Here is a 27701-nt window from a genome sequence, read left to right on the forward strand (position 1 = left end):
GGAAATCCTTAAATTATTTATTTGAAAATACAAATGTGATCTATTAAAATGTTTTAAAATCGCTCTACACGGCAAATAAAAGTTAACTTTACAGGTTTTGTACATTTAGGAGGAAGTGGTCACACGGGTACCCGAGGGGGCAGCCCTGTGCAGGGGCGAGCGTGCAGGTAGGAGGGGCAGCTCCGGGACACGTCACTGCTGAGGAGCAGGCAGTCTCCATGCCCATGGTCAGTGCAGGTCACAGGACAGGGCAGAAATCAGCTCCCTCCAGCGTGAACCCAGCCAGGACCCATCTGTCTCCAAACACCTCCACTCGGAAGCCGGACAGTGAGCTGAGGGGCCCGACGTGCGGGGAGTCCCCAGCGGGTCCCGGCATCTCCTCTGCCCACCGGGCCACGGTGACACTGCCTGCGGGGACCCCCTCCACCAGCCCCCGTGTTGAATAAATAGGACTTGTAGTTCTGTACACACAGCTCAGGTCTGTAGAAGCTCAGCCGCCAACACCATCAAACACAGGTCTGTTTCCACACAGAGGCCGCCGCCCGCGGCCGCCGCCCGGGTGGGCCCTCGGGGGCGGGGGGTCAGGAGGGCTGCAGGTCCTCGTCGCTGCAATCGCACTCGCACTCGTAGTCATACAGGTGGACAGCGCCCAGCGCAGACGGCGTCTCGAAGAAGGACCTCTGGGCCAGGGGCGTCCGCAGGGCACTCAGCTTCTGGTCCACGGGGCTCAGCTCCGCCTCGTACCTGCAGGGGGGGTGCGGTGAGAGCGCGAGGAGGCCACTGGGGGCACGAGGGGGTACGTGGTGGGGACACGGGCTCAGGGAGGACCCAAGGGGCATGGTGAGGGGTCCAGAGGCCGGTGGTTTTTAGAAAAGATGCAGAGCCTCTGGTGCCTTCATGTAACATGGAGTTGGAGCAATCAGACACCCACGTGCGTTAAAGACAGAACCTGTGTCCTCGCGTCACAGGGAAACCTAGTGAAAAGCACACAGACTCAAGGTGACCCTCCAACTGGCTTTGGTTCAGCTGCAATCTCTCAGACGGCCAATGAAAGGGACCCGTGGGTCACCGGCCCATCAAAGTCAGAAGGAGGTGAGGACACAGACACCCAGACTGGGGCAGAACAGTGGCAAACCGCGCCCCGATAAAGGGCGTGTCCAGAAGAAGCCTCGAGGCTCGATAATAAAAAAAGATCCAAACTGGAGATGGGAAAGGTGGAATCGCACCAAACAAGACCCACAGACGCCGCCGTGTACGAACACAACTCCAACTTGGGACGACCATAGTGGGAATTAACAGTCCACACGATCGCGGGGGGCGGGGGGGCGAGGACGAGCAGCTGGGGGAACTGCTCCAGGTTGGCAGGGACCAGACGGTGCACCACTGACAAGGGGCAGCCACCTGACCCCAGGGCCCAGAACCTCTCCCAGGCATCTGCCAAGGTGAAGACTTACAGCCACACGGAAACCAGTGCGGACGTCTCAGGGTGACTTTGGTGTCAAGCTGCCTAAAGCTGGAAGCGCGGAGGGGCAGCCAAAGGCCGTCCGTCGCTTGGTGAATAAAGGGACTGCAGTGCCTGTTCCCGGGACACACTGGCAGTGCATGGAACAAGCTCCTGCCACCTCGGCCTGCTTGTCCCATCTCCCTCTTTCCGTGCCCATTCACCCATTCTCCCGTCCTCCAGGCATCCCTGTCCCCATGGCCCCGCTCACCCGTCATCCCAGGGCTCCCCCACAGCCTCCTCGGCCACCAGGATGTCATACTCCTCGGCTGCGTACTTCTCCCAGTCCGACAGCTCGGGGCCCTCAGTCTCCGTCTCCTGCGTGGGACATACATGTCACACGGGGTGGACGCGGCCAGCAGCACGGCCCCACAGGCTCCCGGCCCCGCTCGCTCACCAACCCTGAGCAGGGATGCGCCACCCCGCTCACTTACCACCCTGAGCAGGGACACCTGCCCCACTCGCTCGCCCACCCTGAGCAGGGACACCCCGCCCCACCCATTCACCCTGAGCAGGGACGCCTGCTCCTTCTGCTCGTGGTCCAGGTACTTCTCAATGTTGAAAAAGGTATCGAAGAAGACATTGGCGAGCTTGCACCTCTTGAGGTCTCGGAGCGTGATCTTCCCTGCGGGAGGACAGGGGTGGGACAGTCACGCCTGCAGCCCTCGCACAGGGTCCCTCTCACGCCTTCAAAACCACAACTACGTCTCCTGACACGCCCTGAGTGACGTGAAAAACGGGTGCAGGAGGTCGTCCCAGGCATGGATGGAGCCTGGGTGGGGTGGGGAGGGATGGGGACAGGGGACAGAGGACAGAGCCCTGGGCCCCTGCCACCGCAAGGACCTCAGTGCACAGAGGCCAGCAGTGGACAGAACCAGAACAAGAGAAACTCTGGCCACCAGGGGGCGCTGCACATGCGTCCTCTGAGCTGTGGGGACTCGGGCAGGAGGGAACCGGGGCAAGGGGAGCAGGTCCCAGGACCATTCATTCCAAGGCCCCGGATTCAACGGTATTCACACCACAGACGGCACTGAGGCCTCCAAGTCTAGAGACTCTGTCTGACCTCAGGGGTCCTGGGTCCCTCAAGGTGAACCCTTGGCCACCTCCTGGCGGAACCTTTCAGGTGAGGGTGTGAGGACGTCCCGGGTTGACCTGGGGTCCCAGTGCAGGGCCTGGACTTCAGCAGGTTGAGGAGGGGGAGACCCCGTGGCAGGTGACTCCACACCGCCCCAGCAGGGGTGAGATGGGAAAGCCAGGGGCACAGGCAGAGGGACGTGCGGTGGTCGGTGGTCGGAGACACTGGATTCCTGACTGTGAGCTCACCTGCAGGATGGGACCCCATCCTTGCGGACGGCTGAGGGGGAGGGTGGAGAGGACAGGAAGGAATGGGACCCACCCTCACCTGTGTCAAACATAGCAACTGCCCCCAAACAAGGGTGCTGCTGTCCCTGCCCTGGGTGGGGTCTCCAGTGACATGGAACAAGCGTCTTGCAGCCTTGCTCAGCTGTCACCTCAGAGAGGGGATGGCCTTCCCAGAGTGGGCCCCCCAAGTCGGGGCACCCCCCACACGCACAGTGCATCACCTTCACTCTGAGGCTTCACCAGGTCCAGCATCTGGCACAGGCAGTCCTCGAAGGGCAGGGCCTCGATGGCCATGCAGTCCAGCCGGCGGCACTGCTCCTCGTAGAAGTACTCGAGCTCAAACATGGACAGCGCCCCGTCCCCATCCAGGTCCATGCACCGGAACCAGTACTCAATGCTGCCACACAGGGTGGGCGGAGCCTCGGTGAGCCTGCCGCCCGGGATGGACCCCCTCCGGGCACTGACACCACCCCCGCAGGACGGGCCCCCTCCCAGGACCAAGTCCACCTGGGACTGACCCGCTGGCATTGAGCGTCTCCTGGCACGGGCCCCAGGTGGCGCACGCTCGCACAGGGATGACCTCTAGCCCGGGCTGCCCACCCACTACCAGGAGCACAGGACAGCGAATACCTACCTGGTCGGGGTTTTCTTGTCTTCCTCAGAGATGAGAAACCAGACGAAGTCGGCATAGCTTATCTTTCCTTCCTTCTGGACTTTTCTGCCTCTGGGTTCAGGGGTGGGATAGAGAGATGAGACACTGTCGGGGGAGCAGCTCAGGCGGGAGCCCGTCCACCCGCTGGGTGAGCAGAGCCCAGCATTTGCCCAGGGCTGCTTGGTCCCCACTGGGGAGGAGCCTGAGGTTCTGAACTGTGGAGGAGGCTCCCTGGGAACCCAGGTGAGCAGTAACTGCTGGGGCCTCGATCACAGCACCTCACAGACCTCAGGTGCCCCAGCTCCAGGGCAACTCAGACGCCCAGGGCCTGACACGGGCCACCGCCATGGGTCCCCTTACCAATAACCTCACATGGCCAAGACGTATGCCCCCTTTATGACGTTCTGTGGCAATGGTATGTGTCTCCCCTTACCAATGACCTCATGTGAAAAGTGACAGCTGCATGTGTGACCCATTGTGACGTCAGGCACCCAATGCCACAACACAAGCTTCTGTGAGGTGGAACTGGACTTGCACACCAATGCGGCCACGCACGACCATCGGAGGAAATGAGCCTGCGTGAGACGTACCTCGTCACGGCTCCCGAGAAGATCCTCTCGATCATTTTCGTGGAGATGGCTGCAGGAGAGACGGGGTCAGTGCCAGGCTGCACCTCACAGGGAGCTGGGCAGGTGGGGTCTGAAATGCTGAGACTAGCTGGGGCAAATCCCGTGCCCCAGAATATCCTGCCCACACCCCTCACCCCGAGCTCTCCAGTCCCAGGGCCTCAGCCTACCTCGGAGGTACAGGGGTGAGAACCCTGCCCCACCCACCTGTCCCCTCCACGCACGGCCTGCCAGCCTGTGTCCCCGCCTGCCCCGGCCACAAGCTCACCGTGGTCGTTGTGCCGGGCCAGGTCCTGCTGGTCGATGAGCAGGTCGTGGTCAGTGTCCAGCTCCCAGAACTTGCAGTAGATGACATAGAAATGCTCATAGGAGAAGTACTCGGTCAGCTGGTTGATGTCTGCCTCCTCCTCTAGCAGGGCCACGTTCTGCACACAAACCCGAGACACCACTGTGGTTCCCGGGACGGGCCTCCGCTGGGGGACCCCAGAATCTCCCACGGGAGCTGCAGGGCTCAGAGCGACCAGGACCTGCTTGAGGGTCGGGAGCCTGGCGCCTGGGTCAGGGCTGCCCACTGCCAATGGGGACGGGACTGGGGATAAGAACACTGTCACAGCTGGGCCCCAACACATGCAGGTGAGCACCTGTCCTCAGTGTGGAGGGGCCCCATCCATGGCTCCCTCGGGCCGTGCCTCCGCGACAGGCGGAAGGAAGAATGGATGGACGGATTGATGGATGGATGGGGGTGAGTTTGGATGGGTGGTAGGTGAGTGTTAGGCCCTGTGCCCCTACCAGCGGCCGCCTACCTGCAGGAAGGTGCTCCTCCGGAGCTCTGCACAGGTGATCCTCCCGGACCAGGACCTGTTGACTGTGTAGAAGATCCTCTGGATGACCTGCAGGAGGGGGGCTGTCAGCAGAGCACAGGGCAGGGGGCCGCAGGGACCCCCGTGGCCGGCAGAGGGCGCCTGCTCCACAGGTATCAGAGAGGCGGTCAGGAAGGAGGTCCTGCCAGGGTAGCAGGGAAGCACCCAGGGGGCAGGGGGCAGGGGGCAGGTGCATGAGATGGACACACCTGAGCTGCGAGGAAGGTGTGGACAACAGTCCTAAAAGGCTGCAAGTCCTCACAGCTGCATTTGATTAAAAAAAAAATGCTCTAAACATGTCCACAAACACTAACTGACCAGCAGAGGAAAAGCATGAAGTTAAGGTGGGCCTGTGACCCATCCCATCAAACAGCGAGTCCACCTGCGCACAGGGCTCAGCACTGCTCCCAGCGTGGATATCCTCACCTGTCCTCTCCCCTCACCTGTCCTCTCCCCTCACCTGTACTCTCCCAGGTCATCCCCTCACCTGTCCTCTCCTAGGAAGTCCCCTCACCTGTCCTCACTCTAGGACATCCCCTCACCTGTCCTCTCCCAGGACGTCCCCTCATCTGTCCTCACTCTAGGACATCCCCTCACCTGTCCTCTCCCAGGACGTCCCCTCACCTATCCTCACCCAGGACAGAACCTCACCTATTCCTGTGCAGTGAGGTGAGAATGTGCATGGAGCACCCACATGTAAACATAAAGCCTTGTTTATACCCAGCACAGGGACAGCCTCCGTGACAGAGACGGGGGAGCACGCTGCGTCTGGAGTGATGGCACACGGGCTCCTCACATGTGCATTTGTGTTACAGGATGTGCACTCCCAGCATGAGCCCCAAGCAGATGCTGGGCTGCCAGGGCCGCTCTCGCTCAGAGGAGACAGGTGCCCATGGGACAGGACCATGTGGGCAAGAGATGGTCATCCCCAGGCTGTGCTCACTAGTGCTGGGTCCTGGGGCAGGTGGGCTGTGCGTCTGCTGTGTCCCGGGGCGGACAGTGCCTGGTGCTCAGACAACATGATGCTTCGAGGAAGGGCAGGTGCTCCCCTAAAGCTAGGACATCCTCAGGCTGAGCAGCCGAGCTTTCCTGCCCAGAGGGGGAAGGAGGGGTCTGGGAATGTCCAGCTTGTGCCTCACTGTGCTGCTGACTAGGGCCACCTGGCCCAGATATCTGCCCCTTGTCGCCACTTGCAGGAGTCCCCTGAGAGGACACAGCTCATGTATGGTTAGCAGATGGGTCTGGGAGGGGATGGAGCCTGTGCCCCAGCCCCCCACCCTCCCTCCCTCCCTCACTATGCTGGGGGCTGGGACCCGGGCCCAGTACTCACGGTGGTGATGTAGCGAGAGTGGAACTCAGATGCCTCCTTCAGGAAGGCCAGGCCGGGGTGGGTGTTCACCACGTCCTGTACAGAGGGAGCACACAGCTCTGCATGGGAGGTGCCAGGGGACCGCTGATGCTCCACCCGGAACCCTGCATGGTCTGCTCCGAGGCCACTGTTTGCACACATGCAGCCACAGACATGTGAGGATGGAAAACCAGGTAGAACATGGGCCAGAAAAGCCCAGGACGGCTTCCGTGAAAGGCCCGCTCTCACCTCAGTCGAGTTCATTTGATATATATAGAACAGACAACATAGGTGCACCTGAGACAGGCGCCCTGCACGGAGAACTAGTCACAGGGACCCTGAAACATTCTGCCGGGACAGCCTGGGGGTGTCCCTGGGGACCGGGGACCTGATGTGGACCCCGGTCACTGCCAGCCAGTGTGTACATGATGTACTAGTGTCTGAGCTGTGGGCGCATCTGCTCAACCACGTCCTGTGACCCACAACCTGCTTCAGGGAGTGAGCCACACCCAGGATGCTCCTTCCTCCATCCCACAGGTCACAGGGATGTGTGCCACCCGCACTGAGGCTGGAGGGGGTCAGTCAGTGGACCAGCTCTGTGGGAGGCAGCACCCAAGGGAGGGAGCCAGGCTCCCAGCCCGTGCGCGGGGCACACGCTGGACCACACCCGTGAGAAGGGGTGGGGTGAGGGCGTGCGGTGCGGACAGGGTGTGAGGTACATGCCTGCAGCCAGGGCCTACCTGCAGAAAGGGGACGAAGTCCTCCTGCACCAGGTAGTTGCAGCCAGGGTTCATGAGCAGGTGGACAAACCTGGTGGCCTCGTCATGGCAGTTCTGCAGGATCCTGGAGGCACAGAGGGCGTCTGCATCCTCAACCTGGGCGTCCACACCGCCTGCCCAGCCCAGGGACAGGGCTCTGACATGAGGCGCAAGAACAGAGGCCCCGGCAGGACGGCGGGGACAGAGCGATGGCCCGGCTGGCCTATCCAGCGCCACCTCCCCAGTCCCCATGGCTGTGAAGCCCCTCCCCTCCCACGGGCTCCCTGCAGGGACTCACTTTCTCCACATGGCCACGAACTTGTGGACGGAGACAGAGCCTGTGCGCTCTCCCCCGGCGGCGTAGAAAAGCGGCCCCTTCCAGTACCGCGGGCATCCGCAGGCCTGTGGACAAGCGGGGAGGGGACATGAGCGCGGTTCACTACCCTCCCCGCAGTTCACTCTCATACAGGGGGCGGGGGGGGGACAACACGAGCAGAACACAGGCTCATCCCGCTGTGACGGCGCTGGGAACAGCCCGCTGGCAACAGAGCAGCCCTGAGCAGGGCAGCAGTGGGCACCCGGCAACACACAGGCCCCCAGCTCTGGAAAGGAAGCAGCTCCTGATGACCGCAAGTGAGAGAGGGACACGTGAAATCGAGGACGTGGTGGATGCGACACTGACCGCCTCACAGCTCACGGGGTGCAGCCGCCACCAGGACTGGCGCCTAGACATCAGGTAGATGGACTAGGAAAGGGGGCTGACACCTAGCTGACCCACTCGTACTCAAAAGGGTAAGAAAATGAAAAGCAGACATGAGATAAAGCAAGATCGATTGTGTCCACGGGATGAAGCCTCGTACCCCTAAAGCACCAGGGTCAGGGAGCCTCTGGGTGTGAGCCCACCCTCGGGCCAGGAGAGGAAGCACCCAAGTCCTGGAGACAGAGGCTCCACACTGGACCACCCGCCTCACCTTGTCTTTCTCTAATTGGCCTCCTGTGTTGTCCGAGTCTTCTAATAACCTGGCCAGTGTGGTCAGTGTCCCCCTGAGCTCTGGGAGCCGCTGCAGCAACTATGGAAGCAGGAGGGGTGCTGGGAGCCCCCTGAATTCTCAGCTGGTCGGTCAGAAGCACCGGTGACAACCAGGGCCTCGCGAGTGGGTTAGGGGGCTGAGAGCAGGAGGTGGCCATGGCCATGGCTGTGCACCCTACCTCGATAACGGGCAGAAGAAGTGCAGAATCGTCAGGAATGGAAACACCTAAAACCCGGCAAACCACGTGAGCGCCTCCCAGTCAGGAGGGATGAGTCCACTGGAGCTCAGGGGACTTGGGGAGGTGGCCACTCCTCACCCCATCGACCTAGCACGTTCCTTACGAAGCTGAAATCATAGCACTTCTCTGCCCACAGATTAAGTCAGAAATCAGCAACCAAAGATAAGTAAGGAAGCTGTCGATTCTGAAAACTAAAACGACAAAATTCTGAATGAGCCACCGGGCAAAGGAGAAATCAGAAGACAAACTGGAATCCAGTGATCCCTGAACGGGAATGAAAAGCCCACAGGCAGGTGTGGAGGCCGCTCAGGCAGCCCGGGAGGAGGTTACAGCGTGAAGTGCTGAGGAAGCCAAACAGGACGCTGACCGGCCAGAGCTGCCTCGCAGAGAAACTGCAGGGGAAATTAACTCACGTCAGCAAGAGTGGACGCAACACAGAAGACGTCGGAAATCAACGTCACAGAAAATCACTGCAGAAAAGTCCCTAAAAGTAAAACCTAGTTCTCAGAAAAGATCAAGGAAATAAAACAACTTCTGGACGAAGCGTCTGAGAGTAGAGACAAAAGACAGAAATGTCAACACCAGAGGCCCTGAGGGTGTGGGATCTGATCAAGGCCAGGACGCAATGAACTCCCCGCTCAGAACGGAGCCGCACACAGCTCGGCCGCTCTGCCGAGACTGGGCTCCCTCACGGCTCTGTAAACAAGCTGTCACCACGGGACCTGAAGCCGCAGGGAGGAGCCTCCCAGAGAGAAGCCCGAGGGCTCCACTGTGAGAAATGAGCCCGGTTCCAAGGAGCCGGCTGGGGGAGAGGCAACAGCGAGAAGACGGCCTGCGACTCCGTGAGGCCAGAGCACCGGCTACCACTGCAGGCAGGGAAAGTCCAGAGCTGCCGAGGACGGCCGGGACCCGAGCCCTGAGCAGACGCCAGCACTCAGGATCCCAGCGCAGGAGAGAGACGGATTCCCGGGGAAGCGGGACCTGGACACGTTTAATCTGCGTGGTCACAGACTGAGGAAGAGACCCGCAGGCCCCCCCCCCCCCCCCGTTTTCTGCAGAAAGCGCTGGGAGTGCTGCAAACGCACGGGAGAGCTGGTGAGGACGGAAGGCGCGGTCAGCAAGCCGGAGAGAAACAGAAGGGCTCACGAGGCAGCTGTAAAAAGCCCGCAGCTGCCGTCCCCCGCTCTCGGGGACTCACACCTCAAGGCCAGGAAGGGGTGCAGGGTGCAAGCCCCCCGACCCCCTCAGACCAGCCAGCGAAGGGGCACAGACGGCACGGGGGACGCGAGGCCACCGCACACAGGTCACTGTCCATGTCTGAACAGGACGTGACCGTCCACCAGACGCCCACCAACCTCAACACAGGGATCTGACCAGAGTGGGGTCGGCCCAGGAGAGAGACAGTCACCCATAAAAACCAGCTGCAGTGACCGGCCGGTGTGGCTCAGCTGGCTGGAGAGGCACCCTGTCCGCCGAAAGGCTGCGGGTTCGATTCCCAGTCAGGGCACACACCTAGGTTTCCAGTTCGACCCCTGGATGGTGCACACGGGAAGCAATGAATCAATGTCTCTCTCCTGTCCTCTCTGCCTGCAAATCAATATAAACACATCCTTGGGTGAGCATTAAAGAAACCAACAGAAGTTTTACATAATTGGCATAAAGTGAGCAAGCCCCTAAATCAGAGCAGCACTGAGAGGCAGAGAGGAGGCCTCAGACGGAGGCACGAACGCTCCTAAGCGGTGACGTGATGCTGCAAAGGGCCTGCCTCTCCCAGACCCACCTGTACACGGGAGCACGCCCGACGCAAACCAGGGCTCTGTGGGAGCAGAGGTGCTTCTGCCCCCGCCCGGGAATGCAGAGAAAGAGAGCATCTCCTCTGAGGAGGAGACACGAAGACAAGCGGGGCCCACATGGGTGTCACTGTGAACCTCCTCTCATAGGACAGGTGCTGTGTGACAGGCTCACGCCCCAACACAGCAGAGCCCGGACACGTGGTCAATACGTGTGAAGCCACCCAGGCCACGCAGCGTGAAGGGGACATGCATCTCCACAAACGGTCTGAAGGTCACATACAAACACACCAGGTCGCCCGCCTCACCCCAGTGCAGAAATCAACTCAACACAGAGCCCAGCCCGCAGGGTGCAACCTGAGCGTATGAACCTCCGGGAGAAACGCAGCAGGAAACACAGTGGCCGTGGGTGTGCACGGCCCCCCCACGGGACACAGTGTGTGAACTACCCAAGGAAACTGTGGAGCCAACTCTATCAACATTAGACATGTTTGCCATTCCAGACACGGTGAGGGACATGAAGGACGGGACACAGCTGGGAGAAGCGTGCCCAACACCTACGTCTCCAGGACCTGCTGCTGGAACATGTCAGAGCACAAATAGCTCAGCACAAGGAAACCCCCTCGTTTTTCACAGGGCAGGTGACTGGAGCGGCCAGTCCTCCCAGGACGGGCACGATGACCAATGCCCACGGGGACGCCGTGGGGCTCAGATCCAGCACCCGAGGTGGCCACAGGGGACTGTCCTGAGCCCAGGCCGCTTCAGCTGCAGGCTCAGGGGAAACTACTGCCCCCACCCCCAATAACTGAGAGGAACCTGAGGCAGGGCCTCATCCAGGGGAGACCACCCCAGATCTCCTCTCCCAGGCTGCCTGAGTGCACAGCAGACCTGTTTACTAAACACCTGCCCTTCTCATCGGGGACCTTCCTGTCCCTCCCTCGGCACGTTTTATGCACCCGTCCCCTTTCTGTCTCTGAGCCTCCACCTGTGCGCTGACTCTTGTAGATGTGAGGTTCTCACACACAAGCCTTAAATGTGGTTATTTTCTCTAGTTATTCTGTGTGATGCCTGATTCTTAGACCAGAAAAGAACCTTCGTGGTAAAGGGAAGTTTCCTTCTCCCCCACAATGCTCAACATCGTCCTTACAAAACTGCAAACTGAAATAACAACGAGATGTCTCCGTGCCCATCAGAACAGTATGATGTGCTTAGTGTTGATGTCCCCTAAGTTCCTGTGCTGAATCCTGACCCCCACCTGAGGGTGCCATGAGGTGGCCACAGGAGGTGAGGCGGTTGTGAGGGTGGAGCCCCATGAGTGGGACGGTGACCTGATAAGAGACCCCAAAGTTCCTCCCCCTCCACAAGTGAGGACACAGAGAGCAGGGGTATCTGCAGCCAGGAGAGGCCTCCCTGACCCGCCAGCACCTGGTCAGACTCCAGCCTGCACACGTAGAGCAGTGACTGTGCTCCAGCTCCGTCCATGGTGTGAGTTCCAGCAGCTGAACTGAGACAAGTGGCCCAAGTAAGGAGTGAACAGCAGGGGCGTGAGTGTGGGGAGCAGGGGACCCTCACACCCGCTGGTAGGGACTCAAAGCAGTGCAGCCTCCTGGAAATCAGCTCAGTGAGTCAGAATCACCCCATAACCCAGCACCTCCACTGCTAGGTGTGTGATGGATGAACAGAACGGGGTCTATCCACGCAGTGGAATATTACGCAGCCACGAAAGGAGTGAGGCTCTGACACAGGCTACAGCGTGGTGGACGCTGAACAAAGGCAGAAGCAACACACAAGGTGACGTGGTGTGTGATTCATTTATGTGAAATGCCCACAACAGGAAGTCCAGACAGAGAAGGGTCACGTTGGTGTTGTCAGGGGCTGGGGAGGGGACACACATGGGGATGCGTGACTGTTGTGGAATGGCACACAGGTGAAGGCTGTGACCCCTGCACGTGGAATAAACATCTCTAAACTGTGCATTTTAAATGGTTAAAATGCTGCCCGGCTGGCGTGGCTCAGTGATTGAGCATCGACCTATGAACCAGGAGGTCACAGGTTCGATTCCCCGTCAGGGCACATGTCTGGTTTCGGGCTCGATCCCCAGTAGGGGGCGTGCAGGAGGCAGACAAGCCACGACTCTCTCATCATTGATGTTTCTCTCTCTCTCCCTCTCCCTTCCTCTCTCTGAAATCAATAAAAACATATTTAAAAATAAAGAAAGAAATTGTTAAAATGCCAACAGACTTCATGTGGATTCAGCACAATAAAAGAATTCCCACTGTACAGCTCTGTTCATGTAAGATCCTAGGAAACGGGCCCTAACCTACAGTGACAGGAAGCAGGTCGGGGCGGGGTGGAGAGGGGAGGAACAAAGCACGCGTTCAGGGGCTGCGAGTGCTTATCCCAGCTGGGCTGGTGGTGTCACAGGACACGCACGTCACCCATGTAACTGTACACAGCAGACCGCTGGCTGTCCACGGGACACGCACGTCACCCGTGTAACTGTACACAGCAGACCGCTGGCTGTCCACGGGACACGCACGTCACCCGTGTAACTGTACACAGCAGACCGCTGGCTGTCCACGGGACACGCACGTCACCCGTGTAACTGTACACAGCAGACCGCTGGCTGTCCACGGGACACGCACGTCACCCGTGTAACTGTACACAGCAGACCGCTGGCTGTCCACGGGACACGCACGTCACCCGTGTAACTGTACACAGCAGACCGCTGGCTGTCCACGGGACACGCACGTCACCCGTGTAACTGTACACAGGAACCATGTGCTGTTGGTCGCCCTCCACTGTACCTCAGGATGCTGCCAAACAGGGAAACGATACACCGATAAGAAGTAAACACACGGCGGGCTCCACGTGACCCTTGGGAGCGAACAGGAAGCCACGGTGAGGCCGCCCTGCGCACACCCGCGTGGCTACAGGGAGTGACAGCAGCAAGTGCCCCGCATCCCGGGCAGCCGGCCCCTCCCGCCGCAGGCCCAGCAGGCCCTGGGGAGAAGCCGCTCTGGAAAACCTCACCGCAGCATCTTGTAAAATTAGACACGCGGTCACCAGACGACCCAGCAGTTTCCTCTGAGGTATTTATCACCCCAGGGAACACATGTGTGACCCCAAGTCTTCAGACCAACGTACAGGGAAGCTTGATCCCAAGACAAAAAATGGAAACAGCCCTGGCCAGGTGGCTCAGTTGGCTGGACCGTCGTCCGCATACGCCAAGGTTGTGGCTTCGATCCCGTCAGGGCTCATACAAGAATCAACCAGTGAATGCATCAGTAAGTGGAACAGCAAATCAATGTCTCTCCCTCTCTCTGGAAATCAATAAAATGAAACAAAAATAAAAAGCTAGAAACCAATGAGTGCTCCTGGAGATGGACCACGGTTGTGCCCCACAGATCACTCCTGGGCATTAAAGGACCTGCAGGAGCATCACAATTACGCTCTGAGGGAGCAGCCAGACTCCAATCTGCACACGGCACGATCCCAACATGAGACTCCAGAAAGGAAAATGCAGGGCAGAGAGCTGACACGGCTGAGCTGGGCGGGCCTGAGGGGAGGGACCGTGCACACAGGGCGGGGAGCACACGAGGCACAGAGAACGTGGGGAATGGACGTGTCCCCTTCCTCGACTTCAGGGTGGACACACGGAGGGGGCGGTGTGTTTATTAAAACACACCACCTGTATACTTAAAAGTGGCCACCTTGCTGTATAGAAATTACATCCCAATAAACCTTACGGAAGCAAAGATGTAACCGTCCCACTCGAGGAGGTAGAAAGAGAGGGAAGAGAAAAGTGTGTAAGAAATTAACAAAGGTGGGGACGTGAGAGACAAAGAACTAAAGGAACCCCGGAAGCCGGCAGGTGCGTACCCAAACAAGGTAACAGTCTCCAGCACGACTGGTGCAAAGGAGCAGAAACAAATGACCCCAGGAAAAGAGGGTCATATGCGCAGATTTCATTAAGATTAAAAAATCACAACGATGAGGAAAAGCTTCACATAATAAATGGATCAACTACGCAGCTGTTGTTTTAGAAAAAATGTAAATAAAAAATGACTGCAGAACCAAAATCGTATGTAACGCAATATGTGTAGACAGAGGACGCGCTCTCGTGTGGAAGACGCACCCGGAGTGGCCGGCTGGGCGGGTGGGGACAGGGCACAGGGGACCCCCTGTCAGCCTGTGCCACAGGAGATGGTGGAAGTGATGAACCAGAATGACCCACTGACTTCACCTTGCACCACACAGGCAAGAGTACCTGGACACGCAGCAAGTACACGCAGCTCTCGCCTCACGGACATGAGAGATTTCTCAGAGAAATGCTGACCAGGGTTCCCCAAATGCCAGGACCCACCTATGTGAGGGAAACTCCAGACGCCTGGGGACACGCCTGCTGGAGCCTGTATGTGACTCACCCACAGGCTGATGGAAAAAACGGGGCAAGGCCCTAGGGGGATGTGACCACAAGACCACATGGGCGTGAGGTCACCCTAGGATCCGGCAGCCCTGCTTAAGAAGGTCCCAAGGATGCTCGGACAGAGCGAGTAATGACACACACACGCCACACTGCAGAGTACCCACCACAGCCACCAGCTGTCCTGAGGAGAGCTGAATCTCAGCCATGGCCCCCCCCCCCCGAGAATCTCAGCCATGGCCCCCCCCCCCCCCCGAGACAACGCGTGCAGTGTGGCATCGGGTGCAGTTAAAATCACACAGAGGGAGTGTCCACATTCATCTGCCCAGAGCTCTGGACGGGCAGGGAGGGACAAGGGTCAGGGGTGCACACAGGGCTGGCGGAAGTCGGGGCAGAACCTGGGGACCAGTCCCTAAAAGATACAAATTCTAACCTTCGCTACATCCAGGAGGTGACACAGCTGCATCTGTCCCCCAATATTCAGGGTAAAAAGTAATGCAAGGCCCCGTGTGTCTGACTTTGAAGACGTGGAGAGGGTGGGGATGGGAGCCCACGCTCGGATCACGAGGATGAAGGCGCCCAGAGAAACGCACCCGCTTGCTCACCCAGGACGCCCACCTTGGCTACTGTGCCCATGTCCTCCATGGTGGCCCGCTCATGCGGGAACTGGGCGAATGTCCTCTCGATCCTGGCGATGACAGCATCCGTGCTCACCGTGTCCTGTGGCCGGCCACGAGGGAAGTAGAAGGTGGGGATGCTCTGGCTGGTGGCCGGCGGCCGGGGCTCTTCCTTCTTCCTCTGGACCTGGGAAGGGAGATAGGTGACATCCTGGTTAGAACCCAGGACACTGACAGTTTCTCCGCACTAGTGCAGGGTGGGAGGGCGTGGAATTCATCTAGATGTGAGTGCTTCCAGCCCACCTGCCCTGAGTCTGCACAGAGAACTCCTAACTGTCCTGAATGCTGACTCGTCTCAAGCCACGCACACGGGAGGTGACACATGCAGGAGGTGACACACCAAGAGAGTCACGTGTTGAGTTTCCTGCCATCCTGCTTAGGTGGGATCCCAGGGAAGGGACAGCTGCTACCAAGGCTGCCAGCATGGTCCCTGCACTGTAGCTCCCCTGGGAGGTCAGCTCAGCACAGGTGGGCTGTGGAAGGGAGGTCACTCAAATCCCGATGGGCTCCTCTGTCTTGAGCTCCCTTGTTCTCACACCTGCAAGTCCCAGAAAACTGGGCAGGCATCCACCCCCCTGCAGAAGGCCCCCCAGAAAGGACCTGCGCCCTAGGGTCTTATCCTACCCAGAATGTGGAACAGCAGACAAGTAATGAACAGAGGTGTAGCGGGCCAGGGTGTGGCCAGTTACCCACAGCCAGAGCCGACACCTCCACAGCATCCAACCTTGAGCTGCGTGACCTCCTGACCCACCTTCCCAGACCAAGTGTGAGGACATCCCTGGGGAGCTCACCTGCTGGTCCGGCTGCAGTCGCAGGTCAGGGGTGCATTCTGTACACAATAGGGCTGCACTGTGAACCTGCCCTAGTAGAGCTGATATTCATGGGACCGTTAGGAAATGCCTGCTGCTGCCCTGGCCGGTGTGGTTCAGTGGTTAAAGCATCATCCCGAGGACTGAAAGGTCCTGGGTTCGATTCCTTGTCAAGGGCACATTACCTGGGTTGCAGGCTTCATCCCTGGCCCCAGTCAGGGTGCCTATGGAAGGCAACCAATAGATGTGTCTCTCTCACATAGATATTTCTCCCTCCCTCCCTCCCTCTCATTCTCTCTGAAAATCCACGGAATAAATATCCCTGGGTGAGCATTAACAAAAAGAAGAAACGCCTGCAGGACTTCAGCCAGGAGCTGGCACCGGGTGGGTTTGGGGCAGGAGAACCAGGCTCCTTGTGCCCTGGTCAATGACCTCGCTGTCCCCAGCACTGTAGGGCTCTGTCTCCCCAGGGGACCAAACACTGTCTCTCTCTGCTGACCCCACAGGCCTGCTGTGCTGGAAACAGCTCCCTGAGGCCATGGCTCACATAGGGCCACCAAGAGCTATGCGTCTGGCCGTCCCCACTGGCAGTGACAGGGGAGCACCATGCAGCCTGGGGATGCGTCTCCACTGCACACCCTGTGTTCTAGACAGTTGGGGCATGACACCACGGGTGAACACAGCAGGAACAGCCAGCCTCCTAGCGGGAAGTGCTAGACCCAGGGGTGAAAAGCTGGTGCCTGAGGCCACGGGGAGCGGGGCTGGCGGCGGCTGGGGAGTCCCGTAGCACACTCAGGAGGTAGAGCACGAGGGGCTCACCCCCCCATACACAAGGTGCGGGAACTTCAAAGCATACACACAGCAGGACCAGGGAACCAGCAACAGGAGCCTGTGGGAGAGGCACACACTGAACAAGAGGAGGGCCCATGATGACCGGAAAGGGGCGTGTGGGGACCACACCTGCAGGGCGCCCGCACAGCCAGCACAGCTGAGGGGACAGGCTCTCTACGCACGGAGGGGCTCATGCCACTCAGCACCCTTACTGAGCGCGAGGAGTCGCTGACTGAAGCGCTCACCCCACACAGAATGCAGGAGTGCAAACCATCCAACTGACCAGGACACACACGGCCAATCAGTCGGCTCAGTGCACCCTGCTTCTACAACCTGAGGGGGCTTCTTTATCCCACCCCACACAAGGGCCCACTCAGAGGGGAGGGGACCTGGATGGGGCCCTGCGGAGAGGGGACAGCCTGGGTACCCAGGCGACCCCAGCATACTGTCCGGGAACAGCAAAAACGTCAGAGAAGAAAACCGAGACACATCAGGAGATGGGAACACAAGGAACTGAGAGGGCCACCTCTGCCACAGGGGATCTGATGGAGGGCGAGGGGAGGAGGGAGGAGGGCACCCAGGCAGGGGGAGCAGCTAAAGGGCTGGACCTCCGGAGTCTCCAAGGCCTGCGAGGCCTCAGGCACACATTGCAGGTTTCTGTCTCTCTCAACATCCCTCTGCAGGCAGGCACCTCAGCCACACCCAGGCCCCAGCAGGAAAGATGCCCTGGATGGGTGTTACATGTCCCTTCCCCCAACACACAGTTGACCCCACCCTTTGCCCCTGCGCAGGAATCATCGCCCCAGGTCACCAGCCTCCACAGGCAACAATGCACACTCCCACCAGGACCCTACCTGTATCTGTCCCCCCTATCCTGACCCACACCTCAGGACCAAAAAAGTCCCCAAGTTCTAATGAAAATAAGCAGTTCATGGTCAAAAATCACCACACACACAGGAAAACAAGGCACCAAGAGGGACAACCTGACGCAGGGAAGCGAGAGCCACACCTGATGCAGGACGGTGAGACCCACACTTAGACCCACACCTGACAGGCAGCAGATTTTCCAAAGCGGCCACAATAAAACAAAACAAAAGGGGGTAACTCCAAGGAGCAAACAGTCAGACCTGCAGCCAGCTTTTCAGCAGAAACGACAGGTACAGGAAGCTGGAAGGAAAGATGCGCACCTAGAACCCTACCTCCTGGGAAGTCACATAAGAGTAACTCTGAAGGGTTTACACTAGGGAAAAAACAGACAAACAAAACAAGAGCGAGTGCCGCTAGCAGACACTCACTCAGGGACATGCTGAGGAAGTACCTCCGGCAGGAGCAAGGGTTCCCCAGGGGGAGGTGTGAACTGCAGAGGGATAGAGGGTCAGGAGGCTGAGAGACGGGGGTCAATCTAGACACCATGACCCCATAAACCAGTCATGAGAAGGTCACTCTAATTCTGCTATAAGCCCTCTCACGATAACAACGACGGCATGTAAATGAGTGGGTAGATACTTCAGTTGTGCTTACAAACACTAGTGGTTGATGTTTGCAGGATAAGCAGTAGGCTGGGAGAGAGGGTAACACTCCGAGCTGGGAGAGGACACACAGAGGGGAGGCAAGGAGGGAGGGGGTAAAAAGAAACAAAGGAACACTGAAGACGAGGGAAAATGGATCAACAGTGACAATAAATGTAAACGGACTAACACTCCAGTTAAGAGACAAAGATCAAACTGAAAAGGTAACATTTATTTGTGAGAGACGTACAAGGACACAGGCTGAAAAAATTTTAAAGGACTGATAAAGACCGCAGGCAAACAGTGGCAAGGAGAAAGCCGGTGGAGCGCGTGTGTGGACGTCCCAGTTCATGCTGACGGGACTCACCAGAGCTGGACTTGGGATCTTTCACCTTTACGATGGTGCGAAAGCCATTCGCATTCAGTACAAACCAGCCCGGCTATGTTTGGTGGGTTCGGTATATTAAGTGCATTTTCAGCTCACGATACTTTCAACGTATAGCGGCTTTATGGGTGCATAACCCCATCGTAAGCCGAGGAGCGTCTGTATAGTAACATCCACAGAACAGGTGGGAGACTCGGGTGTGACTAACGAGTCACCGCAGCATGCTGAGAGGTGGGTGGTGGAAGCTGTGACCACCCTGAGCGGCCCGTGCCTCAGCCCAGAGGGCAGACGCTGGTGGGAAATGCCGAAATCCAGCAGAGAGGGAGGCCGAGCCCAGCTCCCCAGCACCTAGCAGAGCTGACGGCATGAGAAACAAACAGGCCGTGTGGACACAGGAGATTTACAGCCTACTCTCTGAACATAAATAGACCACGGCCCAGCACAGCTCAGGACACATGCTTCTGTAGCTCGAGGGGCAGAGCTGGGAGCCGGCCACCACCCGGCTGGGCCATGGGGCTCAGCACATTGTGAGGGACAGCGGACAGTGCTCCCCAACCACGATGGTCGGGCTGCACATTGGTGACGGCAGCAAAAATAGCACACTGTATTCGTGCGCATGTGTGTGCACGTGTGTGCAGTGTCAGAGCTCTAAAGCAGGCCTAGGGCCTCAGAGGAAGGGAAACCAGCCAGGGCTGAGGTGTTTGGCTCCCAGGCGCTGCACCTCAGCCCCCACTCAACATGCATCCGACGTGGCCTAGGGCTGTCACCAGGGCAACGATGAAGACGACACTCTGCTCGCACAGAGCTATTTCTGACCCGTCACCATCCCAGGAATGGCAGACATGCCCATGGGCCTCCCCCCCTCACACAGTGTGCAGACACATCCAGATCCACTATAAACAAGTCTCACGTAAAACAACCTGTGTGTGTTTGCGGAGGGACTGATGCCAGGAGAGCAGGAAAGGTCCATGAGAAGTCAGCCTAGGTGGTGTCCACAGAAACACTTCTCTAAACACCAGCCTCAGAGGCCAGGTATCCGAGGGGTCAGAGGGCACGTGCTGGGACACAGGAAATGACCTCATTCCAACCCCAACCACACGGACATGCAGGAGGAGCACATGGGAGGGGACCAAGCAGGCCAAGCAAAGCTACACTGGGCACAGGCTGAGAACCTCCTCGGTTTCCCAGGGTGGACGCCCACCTGAGACCAGACCTGACCGGGTAGCTCCACACAGCAGCATGAGGATTCCAGGCGAGTTCAGTGCTCACAGGGACATGTCCCCTCCCACCCCCATGGGAGGCCCTACAGGCCAGGGGCTTTCTCCTGGGCTCCTCGGTCCTCTCCACACCAGCTGTCAAACATGGGATGGCCAAACAGAGTCAAAGGGTCAACGAATAAAACAGAGGAGCCAGAAATAAAGATGAGAAAGCTGGGCCGTGGCAACGTTTGTTTGAAGGTCCCCTATCCACCACAGGAGAGAGCCTGGCTCCGAGATGACAGAGACCCGGAGAGGTGTCCTGGGGTGTCTGAGCTCTAAGAAGCCAGAGGGGGATGGAGAGGAAGCCCTCAGATGACAGGGAGGCAGGCTGAGCAGTTCTGGCTGCCTCAAAAAGATGAGGCCAGGGCTGTCCAGTGGCCAGGCCATGGCAGAGCAACTGTCACATCTGAAACACTGCCCCCCACTGTCACCCTCGAGCTCCATCATCTCCCGCCGCCCCATCTCCCCGTCCCACCCAGACCATGTCGGGCATCCACCCTGAAACACACTGGGGTGGAGACGCCACAAAAGTCCTACCCCGACGGCCCCTGATTTGCCTCTCACCTTAGGGAACTCTCGCTGTACATAACACAGTGTCTTCCCTGAAAACACTGTTGAAGCCCATCCTCTGTGACCTGAGACAACTTCCTGCTGAGGGGGTTAGTTCATGATCACACCTCGTGACTCCACGTCTAAGTGAAGATGCGCTCACATAGGCCTTCCCTAAAAACGAGGAGCCAACGACAACCCCGACCCACGTGCAGACAACATTGCGGAGAGGGGAGCACAGGGGACAAATGCAGAAACTCAGAAGTGTGTAAAAGCTGAATCGTGATCCCAGAACAAACTCCAGTTAAGTATCAGCAAAAAGGTCCTTGTCTACCCTGAGCACCAGGGTCTGATAGAACGGGACCTTTTTTAGGCCACGACGTGATGTTAATGTGCAGTCTTGGCAGACGCTGAGCCTGCCCTGTGCCCGGCCCCCAGGCCCCCAGCCCCCCAGCCCCCAGGCCGCCACCACCTCAGGGTGAGGGGGGGGGAGGCCGCACCACAGAGAAAACTCCAGCCACAAACTGATTCCACAGTGGTCACGGGAAGCCTCACACTTTTACAGTATGTGGTCCTGTTAAACTAAGTCATGAACCATGTGCCACGTATGGAAACGGAGACACACACCTCTCTGAGTGCTTACGGGTTTAAAGGCCAATTAGTTCCTAAAACCACGGGTCTGTGTTCTCCGGTTGGTACAGTGTGTGGATATCTCATAAATCCCCCTAAAAACACATCACTCATAGCACAGTGCTGCCCATCGCAGTAAAGCTGGGGTACAGGGAATCGTGTCCATTCCGACAAAGCTAAGGCATCACACAGAAGACTCCGCTCAATAACCGTGGGGAGAGCCACGCTCAGGCCCCTACAAAGGGCAGGGTCCCGGCACTGACAGACAGTTCAAGCTCCTGTGCGGCCACAGCCTGCCTACGGACAGCCCTAGCCCACCCTGAAGTCAGTTCCCAGCCCACGGCGGTACCAGCCGCTAAAACACAGGAGAGGGGACAGTGGAGCTCTTTTAAAAAACAAACAAAAACCACCCCAGGAAGCTTCACTGGGGACCTCCTCACACTGTGGGTGCTGTTCTGGGAGGGTGAGCACCCCCAGCAGTGAGCCCCGCACGAGCAGCCCCCGCCCCCGACCTGACCTCCCGGGACGGCGAGGGACGAGACGAGCAGCCACAAGCAGGCACAGGACGCGCCGCACCTGCTGGAAGGCCTTGAGCCTCTTCTTGAAGCGGGAGGGCAGGACAAAGTCGCAGCCGCGGGCCAGCGAGGCCAGCTCCTGCCTCAGGTCGGGGTCCTGCCGCAGGGACAGCTCCGGGAGCCGCATGTCGGCTCGCATGGGCCGCCCGGGCTGGGGGCCGTGCTCGCGGGGCTGGGCCGGGCAGGGACCGGCGGGGTCGAGGCGGCAGCTGCGCCGGGCAGGGCTGAGAGGGTGGCCGGGCTCAGCGCGATCCATGCACAGCCCGGCGGACGCTCTGGGGGCCGGCCCTGGGCCGCTCGCATTCCACAGGCTGAGCGCACATGCTGGAGGTGGGGGGAGCGGCCGAGGGAGCAGCTGAGGGGACTCGGCGGCCGGAGTCCGGGCAGGAGGGAGCGCCGAGGCCCGGCTCCGACCTTCTCCCCGAGTTGTCTGTGCCGGCTGCTGGCGGGGCACAAAGGCTGGAGGGCTGCAGAAGCCGGAGGGGTGCAGAGGCAGCTGTGGGCGCAGCGGCCTTCTGACTGTCCCTGGCTCAGCCCAGAGGAAGGGACGGAGCGAGAGAGCAAGTCGGTGGGAGAGCAGATCTGGGGACACCGCCCGCTAGTGCTGAGGAGGGAGGGGACAGAGGCACTCCAGAGACGTGAAGTCTGTCCTCCACAGAACGGAACCTGTCACGCAGCTCCGTGCCCCGAGGTCCCCGTGCTGGCCAAGGACCCAGCTGGCCCCTCCCTGAACACACAGGACAGAGGGGTCTGCATGCCTCCCCACCTGCCCTGCATGGCACGGGCAGAGTTGAGAAGACAGATGTGAAAAGGGGCAGGGCGCTGGCCCCTTTTCCAACACTGGGGAGGGGGAGCGCTTGGATTTGGTACCTGGGGCTGTCCACCTGTGCTGTGGAATGCGACCCAGTGATTGTCATACAGATGAGGGGATGAAGGCGGGGCTCAGACCGAAGATGCAGAGGAGCCCACAGCCAGGTGTCCCCACCCTGTCTCCACCAGGGAGGAAACAGGTGCCCACGAGAGGCCGCGTCTCACAAAGCCAAGGGTAACATCTCTCAGCAATAACTGGGCTTAAGGCACTCGTAGCCTCAGGGTAGAACCTCAGCCCAGCCTACACCCATGGCTGAAACCAGACCCTGAAGGACACAGACAGATGTGAGAACGCACAGCTCAGAGGGGCTTCCACTGGCGGTGGCCGTGTAACTGAGCGTGGGCTCTGTTCCGGGCAGAGGACACCACACCCGCCCAGTGCTGGCACAGGGACACCCAGGATTAGTGGGGATGATGTTTGGGGCACCCGGCCAGCCCAGAGGACGCTCTTCCAGGACATCCTGCCTCCCCAGGGGAACCAGCCATGTGGTGGCCGATTCCTGTAAGGAAACTGACAGGACACCCCCTGGGCAGGGCCTCCCTGGGTGCCCCTGACGACCAAGCCACAAGCCTCCATCTGGGTCCCATACCCTGAGGCTCCACCAGGGGACTGCTCCCCCCACAGCTCAGTCCTGGCCGGTGCCTGTGGCCTGTCCACAAGGAATCCTGGTCCCATCTGAACCTGCTCCTGGTGCTGAGGTTACAGAGAGCGGGCCCTTCGACAGTGTCCCCGGTTTCAGCTTTAAATGTGCCCCACGATAGTAGGGGTCAATACAAGGTAAGGCAGAAAGAGCATGAAACAGGGCTAACGTGTCCTGTTGAAATCTTGCTACAAACCCAAACTTCAACCCAAATAGACACAGAAACTTTTCACTCTTTTGTCCATGTCTAAATAAACGTTGGGGAAAGACGACTCGTTCCAGGCACTCTCAAAGGTAACTTATGATGGAGAAAAAGGCAGGATGGAGAGAGATGCCAGGCCCCACTCTGACTACTTTTTAAGTGTTTTTTCCCCAGGATCAACTGGAAATGCTGAGCACAGTGCAGGATGCTGGTTACGCTGCCACTTACAAGTGAGGAAACTGAGGCACACAGGTGAAGGACCCTAGTTGCAGGGCTACTAGGCGACGGAGCAGGCCTGGGACAGGCAGGCAGGGGACCGGGGGACCCGGGGCTCGACTGACCCCTAGGACCCCTCCCCAGGTGGAGACCCCTTTCCCTACCACAGGCCGACTCTGTAGCTACTCAACCTGGAAGCTTTTGGAAGCTGGGACTCACTATCACCAAAACCACCTCAGAGACCCCGCTAGAGGGGGAGGGGGAGGGGCTTCTAAAGCTGTGTATTTAGTCCACTGCCTTGTGGGGGGGGGGGGGAGGCACAGGGACACGACACAGAACGGGCCACAGGCTCTAATCACGTCTGCTGGCCCCTCTACAGGACAGATGCGGGATGCGGACAGGTCAGCCCTGAGGAAACTGTTCCTTCCTTTTTGTTGTTTCTTTCCTTCTTTTTTTTTTTTTTTTTTTTTACGTGTCTGTTCTGTGTGGTTCTGAGCAACGTAATAAAATAAAGCCCACAGTGATTTCTTCCTTCGCCCAGGAGTGTTTCAGAAGTCTGATTTTAGCTTCCAATTTTTCATTCCAAAAAAAAAAAACCCGCACTGAAAACTGACCTCGCACTGCCTTCAACGTCGAGCAGGGTTAGAGAACTCGGTCTGCAGGGCAGGGAGTATTTTCACATTTGTGCAGAATGCTCTGTGGCCTGGGATCCGACACCCTGGGAAGTTTCTTTGAAAAATGAACAGGAGACTCTGCTTCCAAGCAGAATGGGGAAGCAGAGCCTAGGTTCACCATCCCGCCTACACCACAGCGAGACGCCCGCTCGTCATGTCCAGGGAGGGCCAGGTCGACAGGCTATGACACGCGGCACTGGCTCAATGCATAGGAACTGGAGCCTCACCCACAGATCGAAAGTATAAAACAGTACAGCCACCTCGGAGAGGAGTTGGACGGTTTCTTACAAGGTTAGCATGTATTTACTGTAAAATCTGGTAACTGCACTTTTCAGCATCTTCCTGAGCTAGAAACGTATGTCCACACACAGACATACAGGTCTGTGCACAGTAAGGATAGGAACAACTCAGAGGCCACCCACACTCCCCTGACAGGCAGATTGTGACTCATCCACAGTCCCTACTCAGCAGCGCAGTGGGACCAAGGCCACATCACACACCTCAGGGTGAACCTCACACTGCCCAACACAAGAGGCTGCACGGTCAAGATTCTGGACAGGGACACCCTAGACCAGAGGTTCCCCAGGGGCCCAGAACAGGGGTGGAGGAGACGGGTCTGCATTGTAACTGGCTCCTGCAGGGAGGCCACACTGTGCCCTGCACACACGCCACTCATCACTCTGTGCAGTGTGTAAACTAATTCAACAGAGCTGGTTTTTAAAAACCCATAGAACAATTCTCCATTCTCTCCCCAGCATCTCTGCTTCCACATCCCCAGCTGCATCCCCTTCACGTGCATTCACCAGACAGTGGTGCAGCCGCCCTGTATGTCCAAGCATCCGGGGAGCTCCAGGGAGCAGAAGGATAAATCACCCACCGCACAGAGCTCATACTCAGTTGGGGAGACACAGAATGAGAAAATAAACCCTGAGATGACAGGCAAAGCAGTGAAGGTGCCAGGGCCCAGTGCTCTGAATAGGGGAGAAAACAGTGCCCCCAGCCAAGCGTACATCCATCTAGAACCTTAGAAAGGGACTTTGTCTGGAAATAGGGTCTTTGCAGATGGGATGAAGTGAAGGATCTGAGATGAGCTCTTCCTGGGTCAGGGGGCCCTACATCCAAGGACAGGGTCCTTATAAGAGACAGAACAGGAAACAGAGGAGAAGCCACATGGAGACAAAGGCAGAGACAGAAGGGGTGTGGCCACCAGCCCAGGGACGCCTGGAGCCCCCAAGAGCTAGAAGAGGCTGCAAGGATCCTCACTGGAGCCTCCAGAGGCAGTTCAGCCCTGGGACACCTTGATCTCAGACTCCTGGTCTGCAGGACGGAGAGAGGAGGGATTTCTGTTTTTAAGCCCCAGGCCTGTGCTACTTTGTTATGTGCCCCCAGGATGGGCTAGCATACAGGAGGAGTGTCAGTGAGAGGACAACTCTGGGAGAGCACTACAGAGGTGAGGGTGAGGCAGGGGGTGACCAGAGGAGGATCAGCACAGTGAGGCCTGCAGGGCGGGGCTGTGGGGAAAGCCAAGGCAGTGGACAGGATGGAGTGAGGGGGTAGGGGGGCCAGCATCACAACAGCCAACTAGACACCTAGAGCCCCTTATTCAATAAAGGTCAAGGGTCCCGCCATGCCTACACACTGTGAAACTGCTCCTCCAAATTCCCAGATTGGGAGGGCTTCCTTGAGGAGCCAGACCACCAGCAGGGCAGCAGCTGTGACATCGAGGGCACCCGTTCCCGTGGCCACGTTCTCCGAGTGCTAGTTGGCCTGCGTTACCTTCTCCCTGAAGGATGCTCTGGTCCCTTGGAGCTGGAAACATGTTAAGGTGCTTGTGAGGAAAAGACCCAGCAGGGAGGACCAGCCTCTCCACTCTCTGATGCCGCCACCATCCCCAGGCCTGCACAAGGAAGACACCTGGGACTGCAGCAGGGTGCACCTGCTGCACCCAGGTAGGACCCATGGGCTGGGCTCTGTGCCTGGAGGTGCAGATATAGCATCAGCCAAGGCCCGCCTCCCCCCTTCCCACAACACAGGTGTCCTGGGGTCCCAGTGCAGGGCGCAGGACCCACACGCCTCTTGCTGCCCCTCGGGTGGGCCTCACTGAATTCGTACTATATCTCAAAAATATAAACTCAGGCCTTCTCTCAAGGCATTTTACGTGAAAACGTTATTCTGTAATCACCATTTTAGGGAAAATACTTCCCGAGCATGTGGCAGACACTGTATTTGTCAAGCAGCACCCTGACAATTTTGCCAATGTCAGGTTTTTTTAATCCTTACCCAAGGATATTTTACCCATTGCTTTTGTGAGATGTGAGAGACACATCCATTGCTTGCCTCCTGCACAAACCCCGACAGGGGCTGGGGAGCGAACCTGCAACCCAGGTACATGCCCTTGACCGGGAATCGAACCGGCGACCCTTCGGTGCGCCAGCCGATGCTCTAACTACTGAGCCACCGGCCAGGGCAGCAGGGGAAATTTTTTCAGTATGTAGGGCTTTCTTGGGGAGGGGAGGGAGCGGGCCGATTCAATGCGAAAGCGTTTCCTCGTCGGGTCACGTCCACCAGCCTCCCGCACCTGCCGCGCGTTGCTAGGCGACCGGAGCGGCCTTCGCGGGCGCGCTAGCGGAAAGAAGAGCGACTTACTACTCTGGTGCCCGCGGATCTACGAGCGCCCCGGGCGTGCGGCCCGTGCCTGGGGCTAGAGGCGGCGCCCAGGGGCAGCGCGCTGGACGCGGGGGCCGGGCCGGGCGCCCCCAGGCTGTCGAACACGCTGGGCTTGCAGGCGGGGGCCGGGGGGGCCGACGGGGGCCCCGCGTCTCCCCCGCCCACGTCGGCGCGCGCGGGCGTCTGGATCCTCTGCAGACAGTCCCAGAGCATCGTCTGCGTGCTGGCCTCGCTCAGCCAGCACAGGAACAGCTCGTCCACCTTCATCTTCAGCACCGGCTGCAGCACTTTGCCCGGCGGCATCTCCGAGGCTCGGCCCCGCCTCCCCGGGAGCCCCCTTTCCTCACGCCAGGGGCAGAGTCCGGCCTCCTGGGGCCTCGGGGGTGCAGACCACGGCCGCCCGAGGGGCCCCGAGCCCCGGCGGCGCGTGCAGGCAAGCTCCGGGGTGCAGGCGAGCTCCGGGGTGCAGGCGGCGCCGGCCGGACTGGGGTCGCAGGCCCGGGGCGCAGGGTCCGAGGAGCGGGGTGCAGGCAGCGCCCGGCGGAGTTGTCGCGTCTGCGGCTCAGAGTCCGGGAGGCGGCGGCGTCCGGGCTGACGGGGCCCTGGGGCCCGGGGA

The 27701-nt window shown here is 58.9% G+C and overlaps 1 protein-coding gene across 2 annotated transcripts; it reads right to left on the bottom strand.

Moving 5' to 3' along the window:
- On the bottom strand, nucleotides 1–27701 carry LOC308552004 (serine/threonine-protein phosphatase 2A regulatory subunit B'' subunit beta-like). 2 transcript variants are annotated; one of them, XM_081126947.1, is made up of 13 exons: nucleotides 27065–27701; nucleotides 15211–15396; nucleotides 7406–7509; nucleotides 7090–7192; nucleotides 6332–6406; nucleotides 4945–5031; nucleotides 4410–4566; nucleotides 4106–4154; nucleotides 3498–3587; nucleotides 3085–3260; nucleotides 2008–2126; nucleotides 1713–1819; nucleotides 1–744 (listed from the first exon to the last, which is right to left on the bottom strand). In XM_081126947.1, the coding sequence occupies exons 1-13, from the start codon at nucleotides 27386–27388 to the stop codon at nucleotides 582–584; spliced, it is 1740 nt and encodes a 579-aa protein (XP_080983073.1). In that variant the 5' UTR covers nucleotides 27389–27701; the 3' UTR covers nucleotides 1–581. The 2 variants fall into 2 exon arrangements, with proteins under 2 accessions (XP_080983073.1, XP_080983072.1); XM_081126946.1 differs by having other exon boundaries at nucleotides 4410–4479; nucleotides 27065–27474.

The sequence above is a fragment of the Miniopterus schreibersii genome (assembly GCF_964146895.1).
Source record: "Miniopterus schreibersii genome assembly, chromosome: Y".
Taxonomy (NCBI): Eukaryota; Metazoa; Chordata; class Mammalia; order Chiroptera; family Miniopteridae; genus Miniopterus; species Miniopterus schreibersii.